Genomic DNA, 14,157 nt, shown 5'->3' on the forward strand with positions numbered 1-14,157 from the left:
TTGTCATATCAGGAAAGTCAAGAACTTGACAAAAGCTATTCAAAACAAAGTAATCAAAGTTGCAAAACCAAAATGGTGCCGTGGAGAGTTGTGTCTGGTCATGTTCTGATCATGGAAGTATAACCCACGGTCTGATCTAGTAGCAGTATATCAACGACGAATCTACATTACAAACAAACAAACAAACAAACAACAACACACACACACACACACACACACACACACACACACACGGTGATATTAAAAAGCACGCAACACAAAGGTTGGTTCACATCCCTCGCATCAGTACCGGTACCCATTCTACTGAGTTATAAATATAAATCACATTCTCAGCTACAACATTGAACTTGTATGATACAAAAATCTTCAGAATGTGCGGGCCATATTTTCACTACCGGCATTGGCAGTCACCATCACTGCCTTTAAAAAAAATTAATACAGATAAATGGAAGCAAAAACAATCCTCTTGACGGTAGTTTAGTAGTCAGTTATGAATTATGTAACGTTAAATAACGCTATTCAAATATTTCCCTCTATGCCTCCCATATACCGATAGTAAATCTTCAAACATCCATACAGACATGCGGACTTTGCTCCCTACTAGATACATCCATGTTTTACGTTACTTTCGTATTGCAAATTTAGCTGATGATGTCATGTCAAAGCCACGTGGTCTAAAAACCTGAATCTCCGTACATACATTTCGATATGAAATTATTTATCCGTGATGTTTAGAATTTTGGTCGGTCAATATAGTTTCAATGACCAAGTGTGACCCCCACTGATGTCTAAAGTACTAATATCAGTACCTGACCGGCCATGGCCATGGCCTTGTTTTTGTTTTTGATTTTCTTCAATATTCAAATCTACGTAATGTCTGGTTTGTTAGGCCATAAATTCCAAGCATATTTACCATGATATCACAAATATAGACCAGTTACAGAAAGTAATAAGTGTCAGCAAAATACTGTAATATCGACACTGTTTCACGGATTTTAGGGACGCTGGTGCTTGGATTATTTTACGGTTGACATTACCTAGCCAGTAATATAAGGAGTAGTACATGGGTATTTTATCCCTGGACTCTGTTTATATCGAAATGGAATAAGCTGAAACAGTTCTTCTTTGAGCAGGAAATATGTTGTGATTATGGATATTATATATATACATGTATATAATTGCCAACACATCGGCAACGAGAGTAATGACATTGACTATACGTAATATGTAAAGATGTAGTGTAAAATTGGAATACGGTCGTCAGGAACTAGATTAGGGTAGGGGGAGGCTCAGGAGAAAAATTGTTGTCACGGGAAAAAAACGAATTGGGACGTGCGTGAAAATTCGGATTGTCTGAAAGGGGCCCGGAGTCACGTACAAATATTTTGCTCATGAGTTGAACCAAATTTAACTCCAGGAGCAGACGTTTAACAAGCGTATTTTTAAAAGGGTGACTGGCAGAGAATGTGTGTCTCTTGAAGGGTAGACAATATACTCGCGATAGACTATGGGTTTCAGGCCACTGTGTCAGACGTGGTCTTGGAGGAGTCAGTACAATTCCTCCAAGAGTGGTAAGAGGCCAAGCCTGAAATAGACGGGTTTGCAAGTAGAAGTTTACATGCCTTGTCTGTGGTTTACATTGTGCACGCAAAACATCTCACAAAACCGGCCATAACTAAAGCGGCATATCAGTAAATATGAAAAACGTGATCTTGGTAATTTGGATACCAGTTCTGAAAATATTCTCTGGGAAAATAGGTTAAAATGAACATCGAGATAGCTGCCTATTTCCCATTGTTTATAAATCGTCAAGAGGTTAAGCTATCCACTCAGATGAACCACTCTTTGTCACTTTATAATCTGGCATTATACATGGGATAATTTCCAAAATGTACATGTTTTATCGTTTCATTTTGGACTTTATAGAAGTTGATGACTAAAATTACCTTACCCTCGATGAAAGTTATGAATGCGACTAGGTTTTACCATAGACAGGGTGGAGGGTCTATGGTTTTACCTACTAGAATTAGTTGCGACAAGATTGTAAATGCACATGGGCGAGTTTTGCCAGATTGCTTTATTTCAAGTGATTTGAAAATTGTGAATGGCGGACTTGGCCGTGGTCCATCGAATTGTCGAGTACTACCGTGGTGGCACTAGTCGTTCCTCACTGAAACGGCAAGTGCCACCTTCCGGCGATATTTATTGTCTTTGAACCTTTCTCAACAAATAAATCACACATAACTCCCCAAACGCTTCCATTCTAGAAATCCGGTGCCGACCCTAAACCTTTTTAATAAAGAAGAAAAATCAGTAAAATCGAGAAAATTGTGAGTGAAGTCTTGCCAGAAATGGTCATCAACTTAAAAAAGACAATAAAAAAACCGCGGTTCTTCCAATCTGGAATGCAGAGCAGATGTCTTTGAAATAGAATTATTTAGTTTGGTTTAAAATTTAGTGGAAGTGGGCACAAAACTTGATTTGGTTCTGACTGTTCTGAATTTAGGGACACGAAATCGTCTCCCTGATGGCAGGAGTTCAAAGTGTTGGGACATAATGTGGCCTTTGTCATTTACCATTTTCCCAGCTTTGTTTTGTACACGAGATGTAAACATTTCATTCAAATTAGTCTACTTTTCACTCAATACTTTACTAAACACATTTACAATTTTGTTCAAGACACTCTTGTAGCTAGTCCCTAGACTACCAAACCAGCACAAAAAAGAAAATGTTAAACCGACTCAAAACTCCGATAGAATGTCTGTAATACCTTGGCATTTACAAAATTTTAGGCCCCTCAATTGTTGTAGACAGTAAACTCTAGATTGACATTTCTTGTTAATGAAATCTGTGTTGGCCTTAACATTTGATTTATTATCCAAGACTGTTCCTATATATATATATATATATATATATATATATATATATATATATATATATATATATATATATATATATATATATATATATATATATATATATATATATATATATATATATATATTTAGTCACCTGTTCAACTTTAACATTGTCAATAAAAAGGTCGGGCACTACTTTAGGGTTCTTCCTAAAGTCGACCTTTCGTCCAAGTAGTTTTCTTTACACCAAGTAACAAACCTATCAACTTCATCGAAATAAGTACGGTCAGAATTTGACAGGTCAACTAATGCAGAGTTATCAGAATATTTGATAAGTGGATTTGTATCGGTACCTGATGAGCAGTCATTTGTGTAAAGTGTAAATAGTTTGTGTGAGAGTATCGTGCTCTGTGAGGCACCCCTAAATGTTGAATGGAAGGCTGAACTTAATTTTTGGTAGCGAACAAACTGGGAAAGGTTGACAAGAAAATCCATTATCCAGAGGATGAGTTTGGGGTTAACGTTTAAATAACTAAGTTTATGAGCCATCATGTTTGGTTGACTTCTGTTAACGACTGATGAAAAATCAATAACCAATAGTCTTACAAATGAACTTGGTTTTTCAAGATGTGTATACGCATCGTGAAGTAATGTGAGAGTTGCATTATCAGTACCTCTATTACTTTAATATGTAAATTGGTATGGGTCAAGGTGTGAATGTTTTTGTGGGTTTTGACAAAGTAAAATACGCTCGAAGCATTTCATCACAATGGAAGTCAGTGCTACAGGACGATGCCTTGGAAGTTTTTAGGGACCGGACAGATGGTAGATGTTTTCCAAATGGTTGATATCGTATGATCATTGTACGACCAATTGAACAATCTACTGGAAACACTAGCTAACTGCGATGCATAGACATTCAGTAACCTACCACACATGTTATCAGGACCCATAGCTTTCCTTATATTTAGTTTCTTAAAAATAGACAACTCGTTTATCACTGATTTCAAATTAACTCTTCTTTTCTTCTTATTTACTCTCAAGATCTAACCCGATGTTATCTATTTCCTTTCCAAAATCGTGAATATCAAAGCGACAGTACATTACAACTTCGCCTCGCCACCACCCTGTGTTGCTTGGCAAGGTGGTAAATAAAACAAGTTTGCCTTTGGGATTATATTAACTGGGATTGTCGACACTGAATAATCCGGTCAATCATTGCACTGCGCTCATTGTATGTCACGGCGTACAAGTATAAACGACGTTCATACTTCCATGACCATAGTTTCTGCGACCTGTCATTTGTTTGACCATAGACACTCCACCTTTGTGGATGGTCCATGGTTTGATGGGATGCGTTAATTCTGGCAAACTTGTTTGGCAAATCGATCTGACGCAATATAGCTTGTGACCGTGGCATGCATAGCTTGGGTCAAAATCTATAACACCATTAAAGTATAAATAATGTTTAAACTTCCACGATAACACATACCTTTGAGAAATTATACTGACAGTATAATTACTCCAAGCACAGACTATTCTCGTGTCAAACCCCGACACGAACTTGTTTTTCCTTGAAGAGTATATCTCGTGAGACCTATGGAAATTATCAAAATCTATATTGTAGTTGAAAAGAGCAAGAATGAAAAGAGGGGAAATTTAAGGGACATCATTTCTATATACACGTGTATTGTGCAAAGAACCCGATATCTTTGACCGCGTTGCCGTCAACCGAGCAATGGTAATATATATATATATATATATATATATATATATATATATATATATATATATATATATATATATATATATATATATATATATATATATATATATATATAAGAGGTAAGTCATAAACTGAAGGAAAAGTGCTCAATACTGAGAAGTAGAGCTGTATTTACACAAAGTACACAAGTTATGGTACGGAGGCCGTTACGATCTTCAGACGACTAAATAACGGAAATTCAAGTGATAGAATTCGAACTCACAGAAGAACTGGTACCCGGATGTGATGCGCGTTGTTGAGTGACATGGTGGAATGATAGAATGTATTTGTTTTCGTGGACGATTTAGTGGACGATCTAGTGGAATTAGTCTCTAAAAAAAACCCATGAATCATGGTCTGAGTACTTCACAAATGTATTCAATGCTCAAGTCCAAAGTGATGAAAGTTTCTCGATTTCCATGATCTTATCAGATCCACCTTGATAGACATAAATTCAGGCATTAATGGTGAGATTAATATCCGACTGTAGTCTTTTGGACAAGGTAATTACTTTGATAGTCTAGTTCCTATACTGTATCATTGCCATTTACACCTCCACTCACAGTATAGTCAGAGTCGTTACTCTAGAAGTCTTGAAATGCATGAGATGCAATTTAAAATTCATTTAAAGCCACCCACACAGTCATTAACATCATGTCTTTGTTAATAAATCACAAAACTCTAACCAATAACACAGTCCCTCATAAAGTTAGTGTTTATTGGGACAGTAATGTTCAAATGTGGTATATTTGTCAGCTCATGATGCTACTTATATACTGTTTACATCACCAAAACATTTAGGTTTCACTGATTGGGTGAACAACTTTTTGTGCTATTTGAGGGGCTTTTGGCTAGACGTGGTTTAGTTAGAAACCATATTGGCATCCAGACTATTACTTTGAAGGAGATCATTGAAGAACAATAAAAATAAAACTCAAGGTGTGGATATGGGATCAGTGTGGCATTCTACATAGACATTCTCCAACAATTCTTGTAGACATGTTATGTAACCATTTTTTCTTCACGAAAGGCATGTTCTCACAGGAATCAATGGGGTAGGGGTTTCTAACATTGTCTTTTGAAAGTAAATTACATGTATGTCAAAACTAAAATTATTGTATTTACTAAGAGATGAAATTCTTAAGAAAATTGAAAAGTGGTTATTGGTGGTCATAAACTCGACGTTGTTCGCTTTTTATGAATATCTAGGCGTGATTATGTCAAGCAGTGGTCTATGGTATTTAGCGCTTGCAGCTCAAGCGAGTAAAGCAATGATTGCGGTCATGAGTCAACTTGCAAAACTTGGGGACCTCCTAGTCAAAACTAAATTTAAAAGTTTTTGACTGTAAACTATTACCGATATTAAATTATACAGTGGAGATTTTGGGTTTTAATAGGTCTACTGAAACTGAACGTGTTCAAAGTAAATTTCAGTGTTATATTTTGAGTCGTATATAAACATATATGTAGTCTTTGAGTATGGGAGCTACAAAAATGCTTGACAAGTGTTCATTACGGGAAGTAGGCTGAAATGTTTTGGGATTGCTGAACGAGAGCTGCAAAACTTTAACCTCAGACCACTTCTCCTCAGCCCTGGTTCAAGTTCTTAGGTCATAGTGGTGTAAACTACATCTCAGACCACAATGTAGTGACCTGAGACTACATGTAGGCCCTACCTACTGGTATATTATGTAACTGCACTTGACGCCAGTGTGATTTCTAACTAAACTGTGTTATTGAAAGAACCGATGTGACGTCATCTGTTTTCTTTGTACCTGACACAATCCCAGCTGCTGTATTTTGGGCATGTTCAAGAGGGACAATGTTTTTAGCTGGCAGCCCATACAGAAGGGCCATTCAGTAGTCAGGTATCGATGATATAAGTGCATGACCAAGGTTCTGACAAACTCCGTTTGTAAGATACTGGCGTATGCGACCATAGACAGTGGAGGGGCCCCCTCCACTGTCAATGATGCGACCTATTGTTCGGGGGTGAAAAAGAACTGATCTACATGTCAACGAGATGTGCTTCTTGAGGTTATAACGGTCATCAATTGTTACACAAATGGTACATGCTGAATCCACTAACTGCACAGAAGACGATCCCATGTTGATGTGGTTCATGAGACGAGGAAGCCTGTTGAACTGAGACGTGATAAGGAGGACCTCGGTTTTGCCATCATTAAACTAGCTTATTTTGGGTCGTTTAATATCATGTGCAACAGTTTCCATCTTAGTTACTGTAGTTGACGTATGTGATTGGGGAAATATATTGGTAAATCTGGTTGTCGTCTGCATGTTGTTGCATATTGAGATTTTGATGTCGGATTAGCTTTCCAAGTGGTGATGTGTATAGACAGCATACGCGTGTAAGAGTGGACCAAGCACAGGGTTTTGTGACACTCCACACTGCAAATGTTTGGTTTCTGATATGCCTTGTACAGAAATGGACTGTTGTATATCTTTGAGGTATAAAGACTCTAGTCGAATGCCTGTAATACCGAGCTCGGAATAAACTTGAAATTATGCTGGAGTCAGAATTTACGGGGGGGGGGCATGAACAAAATTGAGGTTCAAAGGGAGGGGGGCATGACAATTGTGATGGTCTGAAAGGGCCCCCGAATATTCTGCTCATGATTTGAACCAAAATTAAACCTCAGGAGCAGTTGTTTACCAAGTAAATTTACATTTGTATAAGTGTATGCCTCTCTCTCTCTCTCTCTCTCTCTCTCTCTCTCTCTCTCTCTCTCTCTCTCTCTCTCTCTCTCTCTCTCTCTCGTCGCCGTATGTCTCCTTCTCTCTTGCTCTATCTCTGTGTGTGGAGACTTTGTTGAACATTCAAACCACAGGAGCAATCGTTTACCTTGTACTTTGCAAAATTGTTCACTTCATTTACCTACCACACATTTAATTATTAGGCAGCCAATGGCCAAACGAATGTGTGTGTCTGCCAAAATATCTATGTATTAGTTAAAGCGTAGGTAATACAGTTGTAAAATAATTTAATGAGAGTACAATTTGGGTATTGAAGACAATTTTCAAGTACTTTATGGCTTCCAATAATGTGTATGGTTTGAAATATTATGCCGCTAAATGGCCTCCTACATGTCCTTATTTTTCAAACAATTGCCTACTGTGGGAGGGGGACACACCCTCCCCACTAGTTATCGAAGGGGGGTGCCGTTTCTGTCAAGACATAGGATTCAAAAAGAAAACTCTGCTGGTTAAGTTTTTCCAAGTACAGGTTACAGCCCAATGAGCCCACATCCATTTGTAAAGAAATCTCTATGTCTGATATGTATGGACACTGAAGTTGATTTCCACTGTTAGCTTACAGTGTGTCATATAGTGTACCATACTGTACTTCTCTGACGTGTATGGGGAGGGGGTAATGTATAATTGCATATTAAAATATGTGCAGCCGGGGGGGGGGGGGTATGGACGTCGCCATCTTTCAAGCGCTAAATTACCTGTTAATCGAGATTTGTTTCAAAACATTAGCATGGTTGATAATATATGTGAAAGGGGTAAACTAAGAATGGTTTCTGGGATCGCCTAAGTCAACACGACATATATTGTGGATGGTCTGAGATATTCGATTACGATTCACATCGTCCGATTTCCAATCGTCCCAATATCCATATTAACATTCTTTATCGTTTCAAAATCACAAAAATGCATATGTCGTGGTGGGGTGAGTACCGACTCTAGTTTGGTCTCCGCTCTCTCTCTCTCTCTCTCTCTCTCTCTCTCTCTCTCTCTCTCTCTCTCTCTCTCTCTCTCTCTCTCTCTCTCTCTCTCTCTCTCTCTCTCTCTCTCTCTCTCTCTCTCTCTCTCTCTCTCTCTCTCTCTCTCCCGTCTCCCCCTCTCTCTCGTCTCCGTATCGAAACTTATTCAGTCATAAAATCATCAGGTTTCTGACAATTTCCAATACCTGTTACAAGAAAGACTGCAGTACAAGAATATTTGGTTAGCTACATGTATTACATCTGATGCCTTATACGTGACACGCACGATAATTGTCCAGTTTGCATCAGAGGGTGTGCCTCGCCTTCTGTACATGTGCCGTACGTCTGGCTTGTCTGTCAGTGTCACATTTTGCTTCCCCTCTTCAGTTTTCTCAGATGTTTTAAGAATTTAAACATAGTCAGTGTCTGATCGACAAAAATTCTTTCCACTGAAGTTTAGAAAACATTTAGTGCAACTCTACGTAAACGTCATGTTGATGCATCATACATCATCATGAGACGTCACATTGACCTCACACTTCGCTTCGCGCTTCCTTCAACGTCCGGTCGTTATGAAACTAGTTCGAAGGCTTTCGCTAGCGATAGCGTGGCCAGTCTTGTTTTACTGCGTAATCGTCTAATGTTTTCCAAATAATTATGAATTAATTTATCTTTTTGTTTACACTTTGGGTATTTTACTTGCTATTAGAACTCCCGGGCAACTCATATTTAATTTTCCAACCTTAGAATTTGTTCAATGATCGTCAGGTTTGAGTACTTTCCTAAGCCGGTCCCACAACTGTTATACTTATAAGTTATAGCTGGGCGTTGTGACCGGTAACCGGCTATTATCTACATCACTGCCTACTAGGTACGTCAAAAACACACCGTTCGCACATGTGAGCCTGATTTTAGGCAAAATATCGGGCTATTAGAGTGCATACAGGCCCTTTTGTTCGCTTGTATTGTTTGCATTTGGTATTTGGCATTTCGCACGTTGTTTATTTGCACCATTCACAGTGTCTTATCATGCTTTGTGTAACTTGTAAGCCTAATCGACAACTGGGCCAACGGTTTTTACTAGACAAATTTGAAACAAATTTTGCGTCAGTTTGATGGTAAACCTGCGATATTGACTACCAAACTTAGTTAACCCCAGTTATTTTTACTCATGTTGCATCACCATATATTTAGAAAGAGTATATATGAAATATGAGAGCCATGTGAAACTTCTTCAGTGCAAAATGGGATGAAGATATGAGGGCAAAGTCAGTGCTCCTTATAGTCTCGCTGCCAGACTCGAGACTATCGTCCCTAATCTGTTTACCGAGCGGCGCAGCCGCGAGAAGAGCGGGACCAGTCCCCCTCTATTCTCGCGGCTGCGCCGCTCGGTAAACAGATTAGGGACGATAGTCTCGAGTCTGGCAGCGAGACTATGCTCCTTACAGCAGTTTGTTTTTCCCGCATATGCATACATTACCCATAATCCTTTTAAGTATTCTGCAGATATCTGGATATCTGTGCAATGTGCACTCATGACTCATGAAAATCTGGAATGCACTGATCGAAGCCAATTGTACAGTTATACTATAAAAACAGGAGTTATGAGTATACCACATTGAAATAAAACAAGAGAATAAGAGATGAGGGCCCTCAGAATCGTCACGTAGAGTGATATAACAGTTACATGGATGCCGGGCATGTACCCATAGGTACGGGCCCGGGGGGGGGGGGGGTTCTGCATGCCGAACGTCATTAAGTATTTCCTTTACTTTGGTGCTCATGATCGTAATTTGGATGATGCCCAAGATATTTGAGGCGTGAATACCTGTTGTTCTTCTAAAGGCTTGTTTATTACTGTGAAGATCACACCCTAACACTTAATTGTTCTATAAACGACACATGGACAAGAATACTATTCCCATAGAGGTTAGTCTAGTTAATTCCTGATGGACCGTATTTCGTTCAGCGTTACGTTGTACATAACACGGTCAGTCAGAAACTATAGACGACATGGACGACATGGATGCCATATAATATTCCCAATAGTCACTCAATTTTACTTAGCTAGAAATAATGTCCACAGACTCAAATCTGTCAGCACGTCTCTACTGTGAGTTTGTTGACGCTATTGGCCGGTCAGGTTTGTTAAGAAGCTCCATACACTAGCAATATTTGTGGCCCAATTTTAAACTATTATTGGAAACGATTGTCATGTCATCTAAATCTGTATTACTATGCATCAAACGCGTAGAAATGTGAAACACGTTTAGTGGTGGCGGTATGTAGTGCATAATGAAAAGGCGTACTACGAACATTTATTTCAAAATGAGCCCTGTGATATTACAATCTACGTACGTCCTAACCATGTAGTTCATATCATAAGCCTGCTTATATACATACATATGTATCGAATACACTAGCTACACGTATAGCGTTTATGTACGTATTGATTGCAAGCACGGTAGATTTGAATATTCATTTGTTTACTGCCCAGTTATGGGGGTGAACTCATGAATATATTCTGAACTAAATGCAAATGTATTCAAATCACTTCCGACTCGCAATCTGAACTATTTTTCAGATCGAGTATAATCCGATTAGACAGGCGCTAATGGGAAAGTACAGAAACGTCCACCTCATCAGCATAAAAGTACAGAATTGAACTCAATCTGAACTATAGTACGGAAAATGTCGTAAACTGTACTATTTTTTCTACTAGTGATATATAAATTTGTGAGATGTATGTGTATATAATGAAAACATAATTTTCACATCTACCATATGTTTCCATGGAAACAGCCATCCAATTTTATACAATTTATGTTGCACCAGGTAGCATTAACTCATAACTGTCTAATACAAAGACATTTTTTCACTGTATTATATTTTTTTTCAAAGTTTTATGTCAAATTTTGGAAAAATGATTAACATATTATGGTGATTTGGGCTACCATGGCAACAGATGTTCATAAAATGACCCCTTTTTTGAACTTAGCATAACAAACTACCCCAGGTAGGTTTAATATTCAAATAAACATGATTTTTATAAAATTATTATTACTATATAATATTTATTTTATTATTATTATTATTATTATTATTATTATTATTATTATTATTATTATTATTATTATTATTATTATTATTATTATTATACATGTATTATCTAGCTACGACACTAGTTGCAGAACATGTTGTGTAAATGCTTGGCTGTTTCACAATTAATGCTTCACTTATATTGCTCTTTGGGGCAAAAGTGAACATGAAGGTTTCGTAAAGTAATCTTCTGAGATAGTTTATAAAAGAAGTTAATCTAAATCATTCTACTCTTCAGTATGAAGAGTAGATGCACTTTCTATTTTGGACATTACATGTTATCGACACTACAAATCACTACATCTCATAAGATTCCAGTTTCTTTTAAGTATTATACACTAGGTATGACCACCTAAAGTTCTCCAACATACCAGTGACTTTACCATACATGCAATATTAATGCCACTTTACCAATATAATGTTATGAGCCCATTGTTATGTGACATGGGAAACTCATTTAAAACTTACATTAACTTTACAGGTACCTTCGAAAATTTTCGAAGCTTTGAAATATTACTTCAAAGGCTATGAATAACCTAAATATTGCCTTAATAAAACCAAAAATCATCCGGATCTGCTAGGGGAGACCCCTAGGACTCCCTCTCCCCAAGAGGTCACTCATGCATTCAACCAACAATAAGACACGCCGACCTTTTTACTGTCATAATGTTATTACACTTTTCTTAAGAATTTTCACCCTATGCTAATTTGAGATGATATTGTCTTAAGATGTGAAATGTTTGCCAAGATAGTCAAAACATCGCCCTAAAACTCCAAATCTCCCTTACAAATGATACTACTATTAGAAGGGCTGACCTTTACTCTAATGATTAAGAACATATTTCAACTCTATGTAAGTTATAAATAATAGTTTGTAATAATTGATGGAGCTGGAAAAGCTTGGAAAGTATTGCCTGAAAGTGTCATAAAAGCCTAAAAATGGTCTTCAAGAGTAATACAACCTCCAGAACTTCCAGGTCTCCCCTAGAAACCCCCCCCACACACACACACACACACACACACACACACACACACACACACACACACAAGAGGTGGACATAGTTTATCCCAGTCTCAAGCTCTTCCCTCATTCTCTTACTGTCAAGATGCTATTAAACATTTTTTTTTAAATATTTCAACCTTATGAAGTTGCTTTTTACATGTTGGTGCTGTCTTGTAAAGCTTGGAAATTATTGCCTGAAAGTGTCTGAATAGTCTTAAAATTGCCTAGTAAGCGTAAAAAAGCTCCAGGACTTCTATGGGGGAGACCTCCTAGGACCCACATGAGAGGGGTACATATTCCCTTCTCAAGCTTTCCCCCTAACTTTCACGGTCCAGTTGCTATTAAACTCAATTGTGAGTGTAATTTACCCTGTGTTGTCAATAATTATGTGATAATGCTATCCCAGGATCTTGTAAAGTATTTGTGAGACACATTGAGTCACGATCAAAAAATACCTGTTATAGGAATATGGTATATGGGGGGGGGGGGGGTCATCATGTTTTAGAATTAAGTGATAGGGGGGGGCAGCCTGTTTTTGGTTTGATGTCAAAATCCACCGCCCCCCCCCCCCTAGTCTGGAGAAACAAACTGGTCCCTTACAGCAAATTTCAAATTGCTACTATGACTGCTACTGAGTAAAAAGACTTGAAACACTAATTTCAGCTGGTTATAACAACTACGGCGATTCTCCCTGGACACTAGGAACGGATCGCAAATTCAGAATTCAAAATGCCAGTTTATATATATGATAGCAGAAAGGTGTTACACTAATCACTCTCAAGTCTACAGGTAGGCTACCATGTCTACAGCACAGTAGTGCGAATTGTTGAAAGCTTTGGCTAAATATTGACTAGTGAATTCTAATGGTAGATCTTTGGATTCGAATGTAAGTCCAAAATGAAATTCAGTCAATATCTGACCTGACCTGGCATGATTAAGGAACCAAACTTTACGACAGACTATTTGAAATCTAGTACAACCAACGACCAAAGCCATGGTTACAGGATATAATAGTTATTCCATGTAGCTAATTTTCATCCTTCATATCAATGTTAACAACTTGACTGAAAGATAGTTATTCCATGTAGCTAATTTTCATCCTTCATACCAATGTTAACAACTTGACTGAAGGATGTTTATTCCATGTAGCTAATTTTCATCCTTCATATCAATGTTTACAACTTGATTGAATGGTATAATTTCGGTATGCCACGCATGACATGCACAAAATGGAGTTTTCAATACAATCTACAAAAAAGTATGTTAAATAACAGACGTTAAGATGAGACTGTATTCCAATAGTCTAGGAACAAAATATTCACGAGATACCTAAAGAACCACTACCAACTGATAACACATTCTATCCATAATTTGAACAGACTTACGAGGTCATAATGGGTCAATCAATGACACAGAGTATCGGGTATGACATGAAAGACATCATGGACACGTGGACACTTCAGATGGGATTCCCCGTTGTAACACTGACCCGAACGGCTACAAACTTGATAACAGCTACGCAAGAACATTTCTTACTTGACCCTAACGATGAACCACAGGATACTCATTTCCCAGACCTGGGGTAAGTAGAAGTCAAGTTCTTAATAGAACACAACGTTGTAATCTTAATGTTGTAAAATCACGTTTAATTCCGAGTCACCTGTTTTGGTCTCCCTGTGATGGAAATGAGTCGAAACCATCAAT

The 14,157-nt window shown here is 37.8% G+C and overlaps 1 protein-coding gene across 1 annotated transcript in view; it reads left to right on the forward strand.

The window, feature by feature from the left end:
* LOC144442707 (aminopeptidase N-like) overlaps positions 1-14,157 on the forward strand; it is a 48,219-nt gene that overhangs the window by 25,055 nt on the left and 9,007 nt on the right. Inside the window, exon 8 of the mRNA XM_078132085.1 lies at positions 13,833-14,035. Within this exon, the coding sequence (XP_077988211.1) occupies positions 13,833-14,035 (203 nt within the window). The remainder of the gene's footprint in view (positions 1-13,832; positions 14,036-14,157) is intronic.

The sequence above is a fragment of the Glandiceps talaboti genome, chromosome 1 (genome assembly GCF_964340395.1).
Source record: "Glandiceps talaboti chromosome 1, keGlaTala1.1, whole genome shotgun sequence".
Lineage (NCBI taxonomy): Eukaryota > Metazoa > Hemichordata > Enteropneusta > Spengelidae > Glandiceps > Glandiceps talaboti.